The 22,376-nt window shown below is 40.3% G+C and overlaps 1 protein-coding gene across 3 annotated transcripts in view; it reads left to right on the plus strand.

Moving 5' to 3' along the window:
• OSBPL8 (oxysterol binding protein like 8) overlaps positions 1 to 22,376 on the plus strand; it is a 939,874-nt gene that overhangs the window by 338,072 nt on the left and 579,426 nt on the right. For all 3 annotated transcript variants that reach the window (XM_085653858.1, XM_085653857.1, XM_085653859.1), the window contains one exon: positions 8,825 to 8,861. In XM_085653858.1, coding sequence (XP_085509984.1) covers positions 8,825 to 8,861 — 37 coding nt within the window. The remainder of the gene's footprint in view (positions 1 to 8,824; positions 8,862 to 22,376) is intronic.

A 22,376-nucleotide genomic window follows, 5' to 3' on the forward strand; every position in this document is an offset into this window, starting at 1 on the left:
GTGAATACAGAAAGATTCACGCTTCAAAAGGTATAGTTTCTTATCTGTTGGTGTAGTTTTGCAGCTTGAAGACTTTCTGGTTTCACTAGCGATCCCACCCTCCTACGCCAGAAGAATCAGAAGATTGCGACCAAAGGTGGGAGCTTCCGCAGGAAGCGCATCAACGTCACTAACAGACACCAAATGGTGGTATGCCGATGCCCACCTGGGCCACGGAAAAAAAAAAAAAGAGAAAAATACGACCTTTCCAGACCCAACCACGAGATGGCGGAATAATGCACAGCATAGTGAATCCAGAAAGTCTTCAAGCTGCAAAACTACACCGACAGTTAAACTATACGTTCCTCATCACTGCCAACACCTGAAAGTTTGAACTCTTTATCCACACACATACTGTTTTATTCAACCGCCCCATCTGCATCAGTGACATGATCCAAATTATCAGTAACACCCGTCTGAGTCTGTGGCAAACTTGTTGCAAGACAATTGCCTTCGCAAAATGTGTATTTTTTTTTTTTTACTTTTAACATTGTGTCCTTTAGATCACACACACCCATGTACAACACCAAATTTTCTTTTGTTGCTTCCTCAACGTTACCAGCCTGTTGAACTAGGGTAATTTTCCTGTTGAATCTATCCTGGCATATACGTAATAATCCCAATTTACCACATTAATAACATTATTTTCCTCTCTGAGCACATTTTAAATTGCCAGTAATTATTTTTTTATCCACAGCGGTACATATAAACTTAGAAGACCGATTTTTTGCCAATTGCGAGGTAACGTTTTTGGATTTGACGATGTTTTCCCTTTGTTGAAATCTTTGATAGACAATGCGGATACTTCAGAGCTAAGTCTCAACATTAATAGTTTTAAAGGATGGAATTGAACACTCAACACTGTTCGCTATCTCAATAGTCTCCTGAAACTAATTTAACAATTTGTTCCTAGACTTTTTTGTTTGCGTAACGAACAAACCACCACTGTTTATGGTACTGGAGTGCACACTGCTGCCATCAGCTTCAATACAGTACGAGCGCTCCAGTGCAACTTGTTTTTTAATCGGAGTCCAAAAATTACCCCATTTAGTCATGCTCATGTCAGGTGACTCTCCAGCAAAATGCTCCTCCCAGCTACAGGATGACACGAGTGCCGTGAGTGGAGTGTGCACAGCGTGAAGGAGTTCCTGGTTTGTCTGCACTGAGTGGTTCACAGCAAACGTTTACTTCTCCTTGCTGCAGTATGATGTTGGTGCTCTTTGAAGGATGTGCTGAGGAAACTGTGTACGATGATAGTTTTCAGACAAAACTGGGAAGGGCAATGCGTTCTCTGGAAGGATCTTGACCTCAGTAGAACGCAGGTCCTCTGTTGTCCTTAATAGGACACAGATGAAGCCTATAAGAACAGCAACTAAGTGCAAGAAAACGCAGGACAGTAGCAATCTAAAGATTGCTGTGTGCTTCTTCCCAGCTTTGGGATTTGGTAGTTAGGGCCCACAAATTGTTGTCAAGATGTGGAGGGGAGATGAGCTAGGAAAAGAATGGATCAGAATGTTGTTGTTGCAGATCGAGAGTGCATAGCTGGAGCAGCTTTGTTGCCTTTTTTCCACTTTTATGCTTGTTTGGGAGATCTAATTTTCATAGATTTAAGTAAGGCCTTGATACGTTTCCTGCAAGAAATACTCCCAAGAAGGAATTATATACTGGGAAATATTGGGTGAACTGGAGGCACACTGAAAAAGAGATTGTCCGTTTAATGTTTCCAAAATGGGAAGATGGGCACAGCAGAACTTGAACTGTTTTGGCCAGCAGCCAGAACATAGTTATGCACAAATTTACCAGGTAAAGAAAGTGTACACAGCCTAAGATGAAACCTTCAGGTGTAATACATGTGCGGTTTGCTAGGGCTTACCTTATCTCATGTTTCCTTTATTGAAATGAACAAAACAATTCATGAGGTTCCATTAGAAAATCACATTAGAGGAATCTTTTTTTGAAGTTGTTAGATGTATTCTGTGTAATAGCCCAGCAGTAGCTCATAGTTCATCCAACATCAAATTAGCAGTTTATTGTTCTCTGCACAAGTGCCATTCCTCTATGATAAAGCAACACGTGTTTCACGGGTGTGCCTCTTTCTCAAGGCCGTGGACTGTACTGAAAATATGCTAAATCTCAAGGTTTCTGCTTTTTTTTGTTTAAAAAAAAAAAAGATCCAAAACGTTTTAAAATGCAGTGATGTATAACCTCCCAAACACATTAGGATTTCTTTCGTCATCATATCTTGATTGCTCATAATAGAAGACTTCAACAGCTTACAACCAGTGCACACCATAAAAACGTTTTGGTATCCTTTGCTCGCAACACCCCTAAGATGATGATAAGAAATATATCCAAGTCTGTGTTGTCGCAAATGGGTGTCAGAATGCACTCTGTTACATGAATGGTGGGAATTCCCAAATAAATCCACTAAGACAAAGAATCTAACTGATGCTACATAGAGGGGACGAGAACTGTTGTCCGTACCTTAATCACGCAGACATCTTCTAAATTTACTCCGAAAAGGGAGAGGCAGGTAACAATTTATTGTAGTGTATTTAATACAGAAAACTGTTGCAGGGGAGATAACCTGTATTTTGTTAGAAATTCTAAAAATTGTGAAACCTCTGAACATAATGAATTCATAACCCAGTTGGTGTAGAGAACGTTTGAGGTATTAAGGTTACATTTGCTTCTCGAAGTAATGTATGGGCTTGTCGGTAATCATGTCCCTAAATCTCCTAGACTTAAGAACTTAAATTGTATCAACAGATACTTTCAAATAATTGTCTGTCTGTTGTAGATCTAAAAAGCAGAGAGTGGTGATAGAAGAAGGGGATATAAGTGGAGTCTAACATGCTTTATTGAAAGCTATATATTAGATATATTGTTACATGCAGGAGCAAATAATATGTGGAAAAGTAAGTTGCAAGCAATGGTTAATTTGAGCCAGTGCATTCCGGTGGGGGTCACCGGCACTTATTTTCTCGCACCAGGTATTTGCCAAGTGCAAGAGAGGGTAAACACAGAGGACGAGAAAGATAGCGAAACCATCACGAAGGGAAAAAACAGGGACCTGCAAGAGTGAGGTAAAGAGGCCAAGAGTTTCTAGTATTGGATTAAAGGCTACCAGCCTTGGTATTTGTTGTGTCAATGTTTAATTGGACCTGCTGCCTGCTTCTGAGCAGAGCTTTGGGCACCAGCACTTTTTCTTTCACAAATTGAGTACTGGTTACGAGTACATCTCCATGTACATCCATCACCACCTCTAGGTTTTATATATTCTGTCATAGATATTTAGGGAGTAGAGTAATTTAAGTGGTGAGATTTTTTTCATGTTACATTGTTTGTCTCAGAGCACGATTGCAAGATGTCACAATATTATGATGTAGTCAGTATATTTTTCGCCATCTTTCAAACCAGAAATGCCTGGATCCTCTCATAAAAGGAGCAAATTAATGATTTTAAATTTATAAACCTTCTAAATGTAGGCAATTGCTTTGCTGATGATGATACGTTCAGTAGGTGTGCATCTCCTCTATGCATAATGAGCAATTTAAAAATCACACAGCAGCGTCTTTAACTTCAGCATGCTAGAGTCTGATGGTGGTAGACTAAGCATTGACCATTGAAAACCTTTGTGTGAGTCATCAAAACACAGCTGTGTAAGATCAGTGCATGTGCCCCCTCTAACTGCTCTCCTTTACGCACCCACTGTTTTTCATACCTCAGTCATTTGCTTCTACTTAAGGTGATGAAATGTGGATTTAGAGATTCGTGGTTTGCTCTTTTAGATTTTTCAGCCTCTCAGGAAATTCTCTTTTTCTTTTCTTCCTTCTACCTATGTAGCGATAATCTGATTTCAGCATATTGGGATAAAGATGTCATAGTCATGAATCTTAATAGCAAGAAGGTGTACCAGAACTCTTGTGCAATTCACCAAGGTAATGTGAATGTGTTGCTGGCATGATGCAAGAAGGTGATGTTCAAGACCCTCACCAAATTCCCACATGCTTTTTCTGAAAGATGGCCCTATAAAACTGCTTGTCTCTGCCCTGGGGTACATTAACACTGTTTATCCGGATATGAAAGTCAGGACAGATAGGAGGTGACGCACCCAGCTGAAATCATCCGGTCTCTCCTAAAAGGTCCATGAGACAGTTTTTGCACCTCCAACTTAAAGGGAAGAAGCAGTTTGCACAGTTAACTGCAGTTGTTAAATCGTTTAACATCTTTATTACTCTCTGGTGTTCCATCTCTGCCCCTCTCTGTCAAGGGCATCGTGACCAAAGATCCATTGACTTTCTCGGTCATGGGTTCTGCTTCCTCGTGAAGCCCCCGCCCCCCCCACCGTCCATCACGTTCTCGCTTTCAGCTAGTTTGTTCTGCTTTTTCGGTGGTAATGCAGAAACTATTGCTTATGTAGCAATTAAGAGTGTGCCATGTTAGAGAATAATCTTGAATGTTTATCCCTTATACCTCTTACTTTAATGAGTGATTGACTTTGCATTATTGATTTAAACAAATGCAAACTTCATGTGCTTCTGCGGCCTCCATTCAAGACATGTCCATGCTTCTTGGCAGGCGGTGCTTGCTAAAAGTACAAGGTGCTCTTCTAAAAGTTGAGCCTGGCCCACCTCGAATTCAAAATGGTGATGGCAGCACTGGAGGACCACTTAAATCAACAAGCATGTGGACCCCTCTTTGAATGATTGGTTTGTGAGGGCCACCTCTACTGAGAATTAATTGAACTCCCTATTTTTCCACTGCAAAGTGGGACAATGTTCGCGCTTTCCTTTGTCATTCTCTCCTTTTTTGGTATGTACAGAATATGTATTTGGGCATTGCCTTTTCTAATTTAACGGGGTTCCTGATTATTTATTTATTTTAAAGGTTTTATTTAGTGCTGGCTAGATCCAGAGGTATCAGAGCGTGATAACTCTTTTTAAACCAACCTGACAATCACTGCATGGTGTTTCAAGAAAGCTGTGGGTCACATGGGCTGCAGTGACCAGGTAATCCGCTTGCCCTTTTTTGCTGTTGTAAAACATTATGGTTACATTTTTTCACTCACTTTCATACGAAATTGGATGACCAGTCAGCCCTGCTCCTTCCCTGAGATGCTGGAAGCTTTTTACTAGGTCTACCCTGCACTTCTCTGGAACGACAGATATTTGCCACCCCTGATTCGTTGGATTATAATTTAGGCATGTTGCTAGCTCCTCCCTAGATGAATAACTTGTGAACCCCTGCAGATTTCCTTCTACACATACTGTAGTTGAAGGCTGTCTCTCGAGCTCAGAGTCCTTCTCCCTGCACACAAGTGCTAATCCCCAAGAAGAACGCAGCATTCTTGTTCTATGTAAGCAAACCAAGAGGCACTCGCGCTCTTCAGGTCTGTGGTCTAGCAATAGAACCATTGAACTGATCCCTTTTTCAGGTTTTCTGGTTATGCTTCATTTATCTGATGCATCGATCATTCAAGCAGATGTTTGAGCAACTTTGGGGGCTGTGTGATGCACAAATCATGATAGCTGAAATGTGCTTTGTGAAAACCTGCTCGTCTTGAAACCTGTGTGCCCCTTTTGCAATATTCTGTTTGTGGCCCCATTTTCGGTAGCAATAAGCATTGCCATGAATTGGGTTACCAGATCGGCGCCCATCCCAAAGGTGCTGATTTTTTACAGCCTACGCTTTACCTTTACTGCTTGCTCTTATCAAGGGTTTTAGTCTAAATTGATCAAACTCTGTCCCTATCCCACATTACAACAATCAAATGTTCTTTAGCCAACATAGAAAGCAGCTTGAAACCTAGCTAATAGAATTGCAATGAGGCAGCTAGATAGCCCTTGCTTTTCAGATCCTAATAAAAAAATCTAATCTCCCATAAGCAAACCTTTGCACAAACTGCCACGCTTTTGCAGGAGCATTCCTAAGAATAGACCCAGAATGCACAAACCCAGGTAGGATTTACCAAGTACTTATCTGGCAGGCAAAAAGCTGGCCTGCACAATTCCGCTGCAAGAGGCACTTTTTGAATAGAAAATAGTGTGAATGAGAGACCATTTGATTCTAACGAATGAAACTGTAGGATTGGAAAGGCCAGACTCAGACCAGACTTCGGATGGAAGAGAGACTAAAGCCGGTATCTGTTACCAAAGACCTTCAGTCCCTTGGTAGTTTTAAGTGCCTTCAATTGATTGTGTGTTTGTCACTGTGGGAGGAACTCCATAATGTATAAAAAATAAAATCACAAAACTTCCCACTCAACCTGTATTTCTTCCATCTGGCATTACATCCACCAGTGTTGAAAAATCTATTCCTTTATTTTTCTATTTTTATAACCAAACAAAAATGTATGTTCCCTTTTTCAATACATCACACATAAATTGTGTACATTGCAATATTCATAAATATATCCAAATTAAAAACCCATTTCTTGGTCGCAAAAACCGAACTCCATCTTTCAAACATGCACATCATTCACACCTTGCATTCATTCACATCAATTCATGCAACACTCATGGACATCCCTTCAACCACCAGTTCAGGAAAGTACATATACTATCTTCTACTTGAGTCGCACTAAAAATGCTCAACACACGTTTCGGTGGGTTTATTTGTTTGAAGCACATTTTCGTAGATATTAAAAAGATTTCTTGTCCATTGTGTGATATTTATTCATATATCATTCCTTATAACTGGTATCTAGTATAGTACCAAATTGTTCCTTTGTTGTTACCAGGTGGACACGCATTGCACCAGAATGATCGTTATTTCAAAAGAACTTATCAGTTCAATTCTGCTGAATCTTCTATTAATCAATGTATTTCTTATTCTCAAAACGATTGGTCTCAACAGCTAAAATCCTAGTTGATCTGGGATACATCAAGTCAGTGGGGCCATAGCACGCTGGTTCCAATGCTCCATAAATCCTTACAAATGTATCACTCCATGGCAAAAAAGATTTATATACCTTGGTGAACCCCTAAAAATACACAGCAATGCCCATTTCTACAAATCAACCTAAAATATGTGCCGTATTCTTAAACACTGTGGAAAACCCCAGGCTAATGAACAGTTAAGTTTCTGTGAAACATGCTAAAACCATTTTCTAAAATCGTGCTTCTCATCCAACAAGTTCAATATAGGGCTGACCACAAGCAACACTCTTTCAACCATGTACTGTGATATGCGCCTAGGATTCTGATGCCAGTCGAAGCACTTCAAGAACTTATCAGAGGTTCCAGAGCTATATATGTGAAATAAACTGAGTAGAGATTTACTCACCCTGCTAGAAAGTGCTTTGGTCCTAAACCGTTGTAGGAAAGCACTATATAAATAAAAACGTATACAGTGCATGTGAATAAGACTTGCTTTATTCAGGCAATCTTTAATTCAGAAGAAATAGTGTTGGATTTGTACTTGTCCATGAACTCACGCTGGTCTGACAGAAGCATATTAGTTAGCCCTCTTGAAAGTAATGTCCTTCTTTCACTCCTTAGTTATGCAGGTATTGTGCTTTACTTTTGATTTTTATTGCAGCATGTGATGGGAAGGCATTCTGGAAGAGCACAGCATAGTGTGGAATTTCTTAATGGTGCATTTTTCTCTTTGTTTCCAAACTAGAAACAACCAAGGCCACCTTCGCTTGATACTTAATTCTACTGCTTTAGAAGTGGCAGACCTGAATGCAAGCACCAATGTCTTCATTTGACCTTCTCAATGTGTTCAGCAACTCTAGTCCTATGCATTACCATCACATGCACATACATCCTCCTGTTCTGGAGCTACTTCTAAAATGTCCGAATAAAGTCTCGGACTGAATTTGTGTGATGGACTGCATAACGGAGAACATGCAGACCACCTCCTTGAAGTACGATTCCTACACAAATGGTTTATTGAATAAGTATTTTCCTTGATTCAAGAATCCACTTCAAAAGGTACCGGTGCGTTCCACTAAACCTAATTAAAGACGGCTGGATGTGTGCATGCTCTTCAGTATTCTGAGCCTGTTTGACCACCAGGTTAGATATAATGGACTTCTTGGAAGCCTAGCAACGCCTGCTGTGACAGCACATCCTCGGCTTGGTACTGTGTGGCTACTCAGCCAGGTCAGTAATGACCTGCCATCGTCCCAACTATGGAACTGAAGTGCATACGGGTGTTATTAAACCAGATGTGATTCGATTTGTCGTATATTGGCGTAAGGTATACAGTGTGATTGGCAGGGGGGAAGAAGCCTTGCGCACTTGCATGGGAAGCGCTGATGGGGTTTCAGAAATTGGAACATGGTCTTTGCTCTTAAAGATCTGTGAGCTGGTATATGGTCCTCGTACTTGGCGAGACTACCCAAATTCGTTGTAATGCAAAGGAAAATATAAACTGCGAGCAAGGGGTTCACTGGCGAGTAAATGTACCTTTTCCAAACAATCACAAAATCTGTTGTGTAATTATTTACAAGACCTATTTTGTTTGCAACATATGCTCTTTTTCTCAGCAACCTTTTGTGTAATTTATTTGAACATAATATTTCTTACAACAGCCTTGCAGCCTCATCTTAAAAAAAAAAAACGTGTTTTCTCTTGTATTGGAATAAGCTAATCTTCCCGATATCTGCTAGGAGAATACTGAATATTCATGCAGGACTTGCTGGGACGAACTAACACATTGTCTTTTCTTTATTCCCTTTGCTCTCGATGTCTGCTGCTGTTGCTTCTGCATTGTGCCACTGCCTGGCATGGACTTTTCTACTGTCTTTTAACCTTCATTGGACTGAAAAAAACAGCATCATGGTGAGATCAAAGACTCCCACACGCTAGCACGTAAGTGGACGACCTTTTGTGCCCTTTTCTGTGGATTTTGAAGTAAATTGATTCAGGTCAGAGCTATCTTATGTTAAGTTGAAAATTAAAAATGTGCATTTTCAGAGGAGGTTTCTGATTAGCCAGAGTTAAAAGGCAGCCATTTGAATTAATTATGGTGGAATGAAAATGTTTGGTTTGGATTAAAATGTGCTATTTTGTGGAGAGATTGCCTTTGTGAATATATATATATATATATATCACAATTTTATTTCCCTTTTTAAATTCCATTGCAGGGTGATTTCCCATGTGAAATTAGTTTGTATTCGGGAGTTAGTCTGAATCATATGATTTCATTTTGTTTACTAATTATTGCTATTACTTAACACTTCTCAAGGAGTACGTGTAATCTTTTAAAAGCTGTCTTCTTTATCTTAATTTACTAAGATTTCAGACTGTAAGAATCAAATGCAACGTCGTTGGTTGTTTATACATGGCGAGGGCTGCACTTAAGCAGACTAAAATCAACAAACAATCACACACTTGGGAGATCCGGAAATAACGAGTTATCCTTTCTTTATTTGCTATCTCTTTATTTGTTATCACATGATTATCATGCCTCACATTACATCCTTCCCATCTTTCCTGACTCAATTATTAGTTCTTGCCTACGCAGCGCGCATGCGGTGCATAGGAGTACCTTTAGCCGTCGTTCTGCTCTTTTTGGAAGCACACACTCGTGCTTGTGGCGGCATCCAGCTTGCGGGAGCGGGCAGCGGCGCGCCACAAGCATGAGTGCAGTGCTTCCAAAAAGAGCAGACTGCGCGCGCACACATGCACCACTCCCGGGCTCTCGCTCTCTCGTGCAGAATATATTTGTTTGCTATATTGTCACCACAGATCCCATAACAAGCTGCCGGCTTTCTGCAGGCCTGCCGCTCACTGCCCCTCAGCCCGTCACCTGGGGAGTTCGAGGCGCTCCACTTGGGTCTACGCACCCGGCCTTCAGCAAATCCCCCTGGAAATACACAGCGAAAGAGAAAGTGCAAGTTAAGCGGTTTGGGGTACATCTCTGTATGCTGCTGTCTCTACTTGGGGTGGAGAAATCAGTGTCCTATATTGAGGTGCAAATCGTAAAGTACATGATATCAACATTTTTACATCGTTTTTTTAGGTCCTGGTTAGTCGAAACCTTTTGATTTGTACTAAAATTATATTTAAAATATACTTACTTCTACGGGCTTTGTCGTCCTTCATCCATTGTACTGTTATTATTGTTCGCATTTTTCTCCTGCCCCCTTCAGATATTGTCTAACTTCGCAATGAGTGAAGGCAGTCTGCCCTTTCACAAGGGACACACCCTCACACAAAGTACTTCCCTTCCCTGGAGGCACTACTACGGTGATCTGTGCTTTTTGAGAGCAAAAAAAAAAATTTTTTTTAACTAGTTTTTTGATATTTTGAAGCAGCCTCCCACCGATGAAGTTTGCAAAAAAACATGGCTAAATAAAGCGAGCATATTTAAAGTAGAAAGGTTGGCAGCCAACGCCAGATCTGCTTTTTTTGCCAATGCTTTTTCTATGGTCTGGCCTTATAGACTGTGGTAAGAGGCAATTTCTTTTGTGTTTTATCTGATCTATTTGCTGACACGCGCACCCTGGGGTACACTCTCTCTCTTACCTATTCCCTTTTTACGCTTTTTCATGTAGTGCCACTAAGGCAAAGGCTTCTACTGGTATTTACAATAAGATGTGGCCCTAAACTCGAGAATAACAAACCACACCTCCTAGCCCTTCTCGTTCACTTCCTGCCCTTCTGAATGGCAGTGCTTCACTTGATATATATCATGCCATCTTATGAGCATGATACAATGATCTTGTTTGATGCCAGCCCATCCGCGATGCATCCCGGCTCTGGCTGCTGTGGTCTCACTGCTTCTGATGTTTCCTAGCTCACCACCCCACTTCTCCCAACATCTGGACTAACATTGGAACCAGAATGTATCAAATGTTTTGAATTAGAGCGCTTTCTGCTAAATGAAATTGGAAAAAAAAGAGGAGGCAAATGCAGATCCTGGAGATGGCTATAATCTGTCAATCAAGTGAAAATCCGGTGTTCATCAGATACGGATTCGGAATACAATGCAGAGGGATAATCCAGTTGGGTTGGTACTTTTATTGTTCTTCAGAAAGAATAGAGGATTTCTGAGTGAAAGATCTGTTGAACATACTAGGAACAGGCGTCTGAATTTAGTATCAGCAACCCTCCCAGATAAGTTCAACACAAATATGAAGTAAGGATACTTCATTTCTTGTATCTTTCTTCCAGGCTAGAAATTTGGTAAATGGAAATCGGGGTGAGGGAAGGAGTAATCTTGTTTCAAGCCTTCCTGGTGGTACTCCATGGTAGAGGAGGCTTACATGGAGACACAGTCCAGATCGCTCCTAGTAAGAAGATACTTACCTGGTCATGGCATCCAAGAAAAAACATTTGTTTGGTCAAGAGTAATAAAGTTGCTTGCTTGTTTTACTTCTTTGCTAGAGAATGCCAATACGAGAGGAATTCCATATTGAAGAAGACCTCTAAGTTATGAAGTCATATTTAGCTATAATCACAGCTTTAGTTGAATTTGGACCTGTTATGGCTTCGGGCAAGGCCCCATGGCTGCAGACGAGAGTGGATCCCCTGAAAACATATTATATAAGATTTCGTATTTGCTGGCTTTCAGCTGACATTTATGGCTGACGTTCATCAACAAATTATTAATAATAATAACAAAAGTAATCTGCATACATTTAAGAGTATGCCAATATAAAAATGACAAATTTTGCTGGCAGTTTGCCTTAGTAACATTGCTCAGACTGGTTAAAAAAACAGAAAAGCTTTACCACCGTAATCCACCAGTCAGACAGCTCATGGGAGAATAGTTGGCCTAACGGCTAGGGCGGTCGACCTCGAATCTGGGGAACCGGGTCCGAGCTTCGGCAAATCCTGTGATTCTGGGCAAATCACTTAATCTCCTCGTGCCTAACAAAAGCAAGCATTTGCAATGCAACAGGTCTCGCATTTACGCGAGTTTCAGCCAGCCTTATTTTTTTGGGGCATTTTGAAACCTAAATAAAACGCATTGTCATTTACGATGCCAATAGCTTAAACTTGAGTAAATGCGAGACCTATTGCATTGCAAATGCTTGTTTTTATTTAAGTTATTAGGAAGAATACTAACTCCTGCCTACTTCCTGTTGGCCGGCAGCGAAGCAAGTGAAATGCAAAATTACCAAACCATAACCCAACCCAATCTCTTCCTTCAAAACGTACTCCCTCCTGCCCCCCCCCCCCCATGCCGCTCTCGATGCTGCCTTAGTTCACCCCCTTGATGGAAAAATTATTACTCGCAATACGGACTTCGGGTTATATCGCTCTCAAACTCTCCGAGATGTACTGTTCGCATTCATTCATGCCTCCTTCGAGGCTGTCAATTGCAGCCCTTCAAGATATTTGGGGCATGTCAGTTCAATGAACTCATTTCCCAATAGCTTCAGTCAGGGTGCCCAGCGCTTCTGGAAATTCATCCCTCTTTGTTTTACTGTCAGTTAATTTTTCCATGTCCATTGTGTCCCAAATTTGGGATACATCAAGTCAGTGGAACCATAGCACGCTGGTTCCAATGCTCCAAAAATCATTACAAATGTATCACTCCATGGCAATAAAGATTCATATACCTTGGTGAACCCTGAAGATACACAGCAATGCCAATTTCTACAAATCAACCTAAAATATGTGCTGTATTCTTAAACACTGTGGAAACCCCCAGGCTAATGAACAGTTAAGTTTCTGTGAAACATGCTAAAACCATTTTCTAAAACCGTGCTTCTCATCCAACAAGTTCAGTATAGGGCAGACTACAAGCAACACTCTTTCAACCATGTACTGTGATGTGCGCCATTCTGAATCAATAGCTGTACCCAAACAAGTTTGGTCACCAGCCGAGCTTACAAACAGTCTGAAGAGTGGTGAACGCATTCAGAGGGTTTTGGAGAAAGTGCCATGGTTGTCCAAAGTTCTTTGCATACTGCCTCAACTTTTAATGGCTCTCTAGACCGGCATGAGTCCCTCTCACCTGGCATGTAGTTTCCCAGTGGATGACACTTTGACGATTGCTGTAGAGTAAGCAAAACAGTTGCACTTCTCATTAGCGCAAGTCTAATTTTGTTACCTGTCCTGCTGTCACCTTACGATATCATGGTGGGATGTGTCACGAGTGCAATTCTTTCTCACGAACACAACCAATGGTGTTTTTAAAGCTCCCTGTAGGTTTCTTTTCATCGTACTGCCTATGTAATTAGAGATGCCATTTTATTCAGCGGCCTTTTCCTCATCACATAGTGACTCTGCTGCTTTCGCAGTATGATCGTCAGACTCGTGATTTTGTCAGACCGCTGTAGGTGCCATCTCCTTTATTAGGCCTGGAATTAGACGAGACATTTTGATTTTATTAAAGTTTCATGTATAACATATTTGTACAGGATGTCAGTCAGCCCTCTTCATCCGTTCAGCTGCTGTTGCCATTCACATTTTTCTTCCACTCACTACAGCATACAGCCTGGGGCAGTGGAGCAGCCAATTTCTGAAGTTGGTGACTGTCAATGAGAGGGACAGCATTCTGCCCTTTCACAAGGAGCACATCCACACAAAATAGTTCTCTTAAGTGAAGGGACTGCAAAGGCAATGCATACGTTTTGACACCAAAAATATATTTTGGTGTTTAGCCATTGTTTCTTTTCCATATTGGTAAGGGCCTGGCAGTTTCCCCAGCAATAAAGTTTTACAAAAACCATCCCCAAACAAAATGAGCATTAGCAAAGCCAAAAACTCATAGCTAACGCCAGACGTGTTTGCTTTGCCGGTGCTTGTTTCTTCATGCCATTGTTCCGAACCACCTGTACCAGCCAAAAGTACTGATCAGACTACACAACAGACTATGAAGAGAGATCCTTTGTGAAATGAAGGCCAGTTTCTGAAGAGACGTGGCTAGGTTTTTGTGGTCCTCGTCACTGACTGGGTAGGGCAGTATATGGATTCACAAAATGTTTCTTTTCATGGTTGTTGGAGCGTACAGCAGACTTTGCTTAAAGTCTAGTATTGTGCATTTTATAAAGCATGTGAATTGGTTGGTGAGGCCTTGGACCTCCTTGAGCTTTACTGGATGACAGGAATATCTTCAGCACATTGTAGAAAACCTTGTGCAAATATATTCTCTGCTCTTAGTGGTTTGCTAATTAAATATTGTCCAACTCCAGGTCGTGGTTTTAATGTGTGTATTTTTTTTTTACTTTGTGAAATGAAATCTCAGGATATCCACGATCCGTAAATTAATTTGTTTTAATAAATATTGACAGAGAACAGTGTCCTCTTGAAGTTGGGTGGCACATTATGATGCATACTGGTTATACTACATTTTACTATGACAGATGCCGTCATATGACAAGGCGAGTGATTTGTATTATCTGAAACTCCATAAAAACGACGGTAAAAAAAAAAAAAAAGTCTGGTTGCAAGTTGCCGCGGGTTTTTGTTCTTCCTTCATGCTCCTCTTTAAAATAGTAAGAGAAGCTACGGTACAGATCATGTGTAGCAAGCTTTATTTTAATTTAAACAAACTTATTTACTAGTTATTTTTTACATAGCTTCTCCTGAGTTAGCTTGATGCTCAAGGAGTATAACCGTGATTGTTACAATGGTTGAGTTGACATTACGTGTCCTAGGTATATATAAGTAACAATCCAGAGCCACATATAGTTGCTCTATTTAGTCCTCTGTACGAGTTTAAAGCACTGCAGTTAATTTATGCATGCTTTGATTCCATTGCTTTGGCGTGTGCATTGTGGGCTGGTGCTGCGGCAACTAAAGGCATGTGTGCACTTTGTTCAGCATTGCACTTGACTACCTAGAACAGGTTTGCTTTGTGTTGCAGCGACCATGCCCCCCTTGACGCTTTATTTGCTAAATGAATCATTTAAAAAGGTTAATGGATTGAGAGTACACGATCATCTATTCAGTCTACTGTGCAAAGTTGGGCCACAGTGGTCTCTTGCACTTGCTTTTAAGGTCTTTCTTTTGAGACCTGTTTTGTGCCATTAGACTTCTATTTTTTCCAAAAAACATCCATAGCATAGGTGTACAGAGGGGCTATTGATCAGTGTGCTTCATTCATTCGTCTATCAAGTTGTCAGTTACCTTTTCCTTCCTCCCACCGCAGCATAGAGTGATGCAACTGGCCAGCGTACCGGACCATTCATTGACTCCTTTCAGTTTGAGTAACCGTGTCCATTTTTTATTCCAGGCTATTAATTTTGTCTGCAATTTACAGGTTGTATCAAGTGTTTAATTGGCAGTGTAATGTTGTAGTTGCCTCGGTTTTGGGTAATTTTTCAGATGTTGATGTATTCTTTTCTCCTTCTCAAAGAATGAAATTGAATACTAAAAGGCTTGATTAAAAAAATCACTACAAAACACCTGCATATGTGAAATGTTACAATGTTTTTATTGCAAGCATAGGGTGGCCTCATTTAGGTTACTGCACATTTTTTTTCTTTGTATCTTGCCATGGGTTTGCCAATACCTTTAGAATACGTAATAGTTAATAGGTTTGAGCATTTACTTTTTCTGCTAACTTGCTGTTTATATCACCAGCACAAATTACTTTTCTGTATAGTGTTCTGGTATGTGTAGTTCTATTCTTTATTTACTTTCGGAGTGGCTTGTCGGGCTGTTTTCTGGCTTTATTAAGGTAATTGTGTATAGAGTTATTTTCTCATTGAGGCCAGTCGTATTCTTTTAAATCAAACTGCCTCATTATATGATATTTTGTTCGCTCGCACCAGTGTTTGCACTTTTTCTAGATCCAGTTCTCCATGCTGCCTCCGTCTGAAGAATGATTGTTATTGTCAAGTCTAGCTCATCTGTTTTGAATCCGTTGCATTTGGTATTGCACATGCAGGCAATTTCTGGCTACATCTTGTACAGCATTTCTCCGAATAACTTGTTTTAATTAATTCCTGTCAAGCATTTGGCTAACATTAGTGCATTAATATTTCTATGTGACCATTCTAGCATACTACCGAGCCGGTTCAACATTTTAAATCGTTTGCAGTTGTAACGGGAAGGTAAGCAATGGGATTCTAAGTTACATTGATATCTTGTTTTTGAACACCTCTATTAAAAATAATATATTGAGCCAGAGGCGCAACTAGAACCACATTTTGGGGGGGGGGGGGGGTGGGGGGATTACTAAATATTTTGGGGGGTGGGGGGGGCTCTCACTCTTCCAGTGATAGTCAGAGTGGAGATGCAGGGGTTCTAAGAAGGGGTGAAAACACAACAAAGCCCTTTGATCCCAATGGGCGTTGCGCGCCTGTATTGAGCCATCTCTTGGGCTGCATATCATTTCTCTGCGGTGCAGGTGCAAGATTTTGTAAGTACCTTTTCTGTTGAGAGTGGATGCATTGGAGGGAGTGGTGTGTGTGTGTTTTTTGTGTTTTTGTTTGGTGGTGTGTGTTTTTTTGTAATGTGGTGTGTTGTGTTTTTTTAATTTTGTTGCGTGTGTGTTGTGTTAATTTGTTTTTCTTTGTTTTCGGTTCTTCATCGTCCAAGTTGGTGCCTTTTAACTTTCAGGGTCCACTTTGAAGCCTCGACTACTTCTTCCCCCTCTCCCACATTTAAAAAAACTTTTTTAAAGACTAAAGTTTCATTCATTTTAATAGCAAAAAACGTTAAAGAACCACATATGCTGTAATATGCACTTCATAGTTCGTTTGTTTGATAGTGCTATGATCTATATTGTTAATGCATTGTGGTCTGTCTGTGGTAAACCGCAGTTCCTTTGCACATATTAGGCAAATAGTAGGTAACTTTAGAAACTGGAGAGACAGGTTGTAATGCTCATTTCCCCAGTAGATGTGTTTTGTGTGATCCTGGTATTGTCAATTTACGTGTCTTCTTCCGGCACACTTAAGAAGCAGGCTTCACATAAATCAGTACTTAGATGTGTATGAAAGCAATTTAAATTTTTTTGTTGAAGCTTTATATAGCTGCCATTCCGAAGCATAACAGGAGAAGGTTGGTTTATGCAGTTTATTGGGGGTCCAAAATCGGCTATGCAGTAGCAAATGATTCAATTGTGTGAGCATGGAGAAATTGTTATTGCAGGGTTGTTTGGATTTTGTCATTTCACACAATACATTTCGCTTACATCTTGCCTTTTCCATCCCTGCCCAAGGATCTGGAACAATATCCCCATATCGGTCAGGACTGCCCCAACTCTGCTTCAAATTAGGAAACTGGTTTGAAGGCTCTAATCTCTAAAGAGCACAACCTCACAATGCATTACCTGCCCACGCCCCAGCTTCCTCTTCTAATAGTTGTTGACTTTATGCTGGTCTTTGACCATGTACGTACAGTTATCCACTGTCTTTTGGCTAGTTTACTGCTTTATAAATACCAAACATACATAGAAGGCTGGGCTTTTCAGATTCAAGGGTTTCTTTGCAGGATGACTTTTAATACTTTCAGTGGATGTGTCCTAAACAAGGTTTTCAAGAACTTTATGGAGTACCACTCTTTGATGGCTTGATATTATTTTTTAATTGTTTGATCAGTCAGTGTCACTCTTTCTAACTAACCAGATGGTCTCGTGGTTAACAGATACCTTCTTCATGCTTATTTGGCCAGAGCGAATTTAGTCTTTTGATTTGAAATGTAATCTTGTATATAATTGAAATGAATGTGGGTTTTTATGCAGTGTGTTCAAACCCCTCACCGTGTTCAACATAAACATCTGTTGAAACTTAAATTATTCAACTAAAGAGATATTCAAGAAACAGAGAAGATCCGCAGTCATCAGTGGAAAACCTGCTACAGCTGGTAAACAAAAATGTTCTCTTCTGCCTTCTTTCATCCACAACTCTGGTAGGGAGAAGCATCAAACATCTACACCATTGATAAAGTATTACAAAAGACGTATGGGTGATAATGGTTTTTCAGCATGGCGATTGTTTTAGTTTCATGTCCTCTCCTCAAGCCGTTCCTCCAAAGAATACTTGCGAGTTCAAATGGACAAGCTTTAACATCAAGTCAATACCTTTGTGGAGAAGCGGACTGCAGAACAGTTCCCTCCTTCTCAAAAAAGGAAGGGAATGTATTCATAATGGGTACGTATGGCTCCCATAGAGCCTCTGTTTAGATTAGTTTCAAGTGTAATGACACTGCTGTGAAGTAGCAACAGTTGATAACAAAATTCGTTATCCACTATTGCTACATCATAAAGGACTTCCAGTCCAGGCTGACCGGGCTCTCGGAGCTCTGCTGTCTGCTTTCACTGAAAGCAGAAACTACAACTGCAAAAGGTGGAAGGAAGGCAGTGAAGGTGGTCGGGGTTGGTCAAGGATGGCAGGTAAGGTTTTTTAAATGTTCTTATTTTGGTACAGGGATACATAAGAGGCCATGTTATGCATAGTCCCACCCATTACTCCTCTGCCCCTGCGTAGCAGTTTAAAGCAAGGGCAGATGATTTGGGGGACCATAAATAACATAAAATGATAGATGAGTAAAAAGTGAATTACGGGGGATGTTTTTCACCCCTGGGTTCTGAGTGACATCATAGACAACTCGAGGTTTGCTTTAGTCTATGCTTTCGTCTATTCGGTGTGACTCGGAACTCTGTGAAAAAACACCTCCGTAGATCACTGTTGCCAGTCTATAGTCTATACATTCTTTGCTAGAAACCGGTAAAAAAATGGGTAAAAAGAGAGACATTCCAGATGTTAGCCCACCACAAAATTCACCCTTTTCTCAGTCAAGGAGATTAGCTATATGCTATAGACCTTCATAATGCATACTTTCACTTTTATATACCATTAGTGGCAAACTATTGTACGTTCTAGAAGTTTCTTGTCGAAAATACGCTTACTGGTAGAGTCCTTCCATTTGGCTTGAAATTAACCCCAAGAATATTCTCCAGGTGTGTCTGTAGTGGTCGTACATCTGAGAAGGTAAAAAATATTTTTCTACCTATCCTTAAATGACTGGCTGATCAAACCCTCAAGCATTTGCAGAAGACTTTAGCCACTCTGAACAGACTGGATTTGTGAGCCACTCACGCACAATCCACTTTAATCTCAGTCCATCTATTACTTAAGAGTAGTGCTGGGCACACAATCAGCAGACGTTTCTTTTGGAGTGACAATTTCTATCCTTCAGTGTGGAAGTCTTTTAAAGACATCATATGTGACTACTTGCAAGATCTCTTCATTGCTAGAACCCCTGACTTCTTGCATCTTCCTACTGACTCCTGCTTCACACCACATGAGGCTGCTCCATTGGTGTCTTCACGATCAGTGGTGCCAGCACTCCAACAATTTAGAATGCCAGTGAATTCTTGGGGAGAGGAGTTGGCCTAACGGCTAGGGCGGTCGACCTCGAATCTGGGGAACCGGGTTCCAGTCTCGGCAATGACGCTGAACATCCTGTGATTCTGGGCAAATCACTTAATCTCCCCGTGCCTAACAAAAATGAATGTCTTCATGTAACGCAACTGGTGCTATGTAAAGCGCTCTGATACCCGATACCTTCGGGTCAAGTTCGCGCTATATAAAACTCTATAACATTTTTTTTTTTTTAAATAAATACATTTAAAAAAGCAATACAAAAAAAAATCTTACTCAGACTGTGACTCAATCTTTTCAGTGATGGTGCACAATGGAGCACCTTTTAAAAGGAGATCTGTTCCACCAAGGTGTTTTGATGCAGGCCCTTGTAACTGATCTCTCCTTGAGAGGTTGGGGAGCTCATTTGTATCATCTTTGAGTACAAGAGACCAGGTCTCAAAAAGAAATGTTATTCAACTTAATGGAATTGAGAGCAGTCCATCTGGCATTCATAGTCTTTTCTTTCAGCAATAAGGTTCAACTCTTTCCTTGTACAGACGGATAATAGAACCAATAATCATTACCCTGACATGCAAAAAGAAACCAGATCCAGACTCCCGCATTCGAAGCACAAGCAGTTTAGAAACTTTAAGATGCTCAGAATGCTGATTTGAAATCCCTCAACAGAGTATTTCAGGAAAATCATGATTGGATTATAAACGACTGGTACTGCACAACATATTTCATGCATGGTAATATCCTTAGCGGGTTCTTTCTGCAAACGCATAAAACAACCAATGCCCATGTTTTTCCTCTAGTTAATCCCAACAAGGGACAAAGGGGAGTGCCCTGTTGCTCAACTCTGATAAAGTGAGCCAACACCATATTGAAGTTGGAAAGAGTGTCTTTATTACCACCCACCGGAGAGCCACCGCACCACAACGTCTCTCTCTCCTCTGCCAAGTGGCCTCTAGTGTTCTCGTGATGCACCTAACATTCTTTCTGGTGCATCACGCTTAAAGGGCAAGATACAACAAACTCGTTAGGGGCGTTTTTGTATGCAAATAACTGGCATTAAAGCCAACCAGTAACGAGCAGTGGGTAAGCTCTAAAACCACTGTAAATATTTTTGTGTGGTGCATAATAGGCTTTTGTCTGTAGGAAGACCTAAAAAAGTGTTCTAAGATTTTGCACATGAGTGGAACAGTTAGCATAGGGATTTCTCTGAAGGAGAACTCTGATTACAGGTAAGTAACGTATCCTTTCATTAATTTAATTGCAAAGCCAAGTCTTTAAAACCCTTAGTGAGTCCAATCATGCATTTAATCCTAATATTTTGTTTCAATTACAAATGCCATTCATACACGTGTCTCATCTGGGTATTAATACAATAATTTAGAACCATATCACATCCCATAATGGAGTCTTTGGTGCTTTCCTGAGACATTTGATCATCTCCCATAACGATTTATTTTGTGTCTGATGTAATTGCCCCTGCTGTCAAAACTCCTCTATCTTCTCCAACACAAGTGGGCTACAGCGAATATTTCTCAGTCCAAGACTTCAGTGTGTTTTTGGTTAGGCACTGTAACTGTTACTTTTACTGTAGTTTATTGCAGTTCCTGAAGTTTTCTGTATTCCAAATAAACATTAATATGAACAAAGTTAACCATAGTTTACCATTAACCAACGGTCAAATTGCATCCAAAAAGTTTGAGAACTGTGAACCTGAGTGCAATGGGACGGGGTCAGTGAGTGGTGGGGAGGGCTCAAAGGCATTGCTAAAAAAAAAAAAAAAATACTACAATTATTTTGTTGATCTTTCACCTTCAGGTAACTGCATATAAAATAATGCATTCTTAAGATAACAAATAAATGCAATTTAAATTAGTCAGTGGGAAATACACTATTTTACGTTATGAAACTTCTATTTGTTAATGCAATCACTGCAGATGTCTGTGTGTGTAGCCTGACAGCCACAGAAATGAATTCTGGTTGCTGCAGAGGGGAGACATTTTTAGTGGTATGAGATCCCAGCCTTTGGCAGAAAGCACTGTGAATATGCAAGCCATTATTTTATAAACTTGCATTTTACACACAGTATAAATTAGGCTGCCACAAACTATACTAAAACATTTAGGTTTACGATTAAAATGAGCACTTGCAAAATATAGATTTTAGTAATAAGCAGTCTTTACCTACAGCATTTTTATAACTTTCCTTTTAAAGCACATTCCTGAATTCAGCTGGTAACACACTTACAAAACCTCTCAAAAGCAATAAATAATTATAATTTCGAAGATTCAAGTGACTTCATCAAATAACAGATTCAAATGGCTCAGCACCACATTTCAAATAATATGTATCAGACTTTGTTGATGAAAATTCAGCACAGATGTTATATTTTTCAGCACACACATTATATATAATTCATAAACTCTATTGAATTTGTTTGGAAGATACTTCTTTATTCATATTCTTCTTTTAGTATTCTCTTTAAAAAATAGTTTTTTTTTCTTTTCTTTAAATGTAGCCAACGCCTTTCGTCACTACAGACTTCTTCAAGGCTTTATGTATGGATCCTTCTTAGTATATTAATGTGATGATATGAAATAAAGGACTTTAGGAACACGCCACAGGACTTGTTTTTCACTTGTGAGCGCTTAAGCTCTCAAGACTTAGGAAATTTCTACCCGCAAGCCCTGAAACTTTCAAACACTCGAGTTAGAAATAAAAGCTGGAACCACTCAGCCCAAGGATTATTTTGCATAGACTTTCATGCTCCGGTTGATCATCAAAGGATTGTATGAAAGTGATTCCTAAAAAAATGGATGTACCATTAATTTCATGATATCATCACCTTGCTATAGTAAGAAGGATTCATATATAATGCCCTGAAGAAGATCGTAGTGACAAAACAAGTTTTTCCTTATTGAAAGTTCAAAGGGGCTGATCTTTCGGCTCCGTGCACCACATCTGAAAGAAACACGTAGTGATAGATTCCTTACCTTAGAATCACCCCCAGGCGTCAGACTGGATCCGGAAAGTTTTTGTCAGCAGTACCCCTGCGCGTCTGTAGGTGTCGTCGTGCGGCTCCGCGCCAGTCGTTGGC

Source organism: Triturus cristatus, chromosome 4_1 (genome assembly GCF_964204655.1).
Source record: "Triturus cristatus chromosome 4_1, aTriCri1.1, whole genome shotgun sequence".
NCBI classification, from domain to species: domain Eukaryota; kingdom Metazoa; phylum Chordata; class Amphibia; order Caudata; family Salamandridae; genus Triturus; species Triturus cristatus.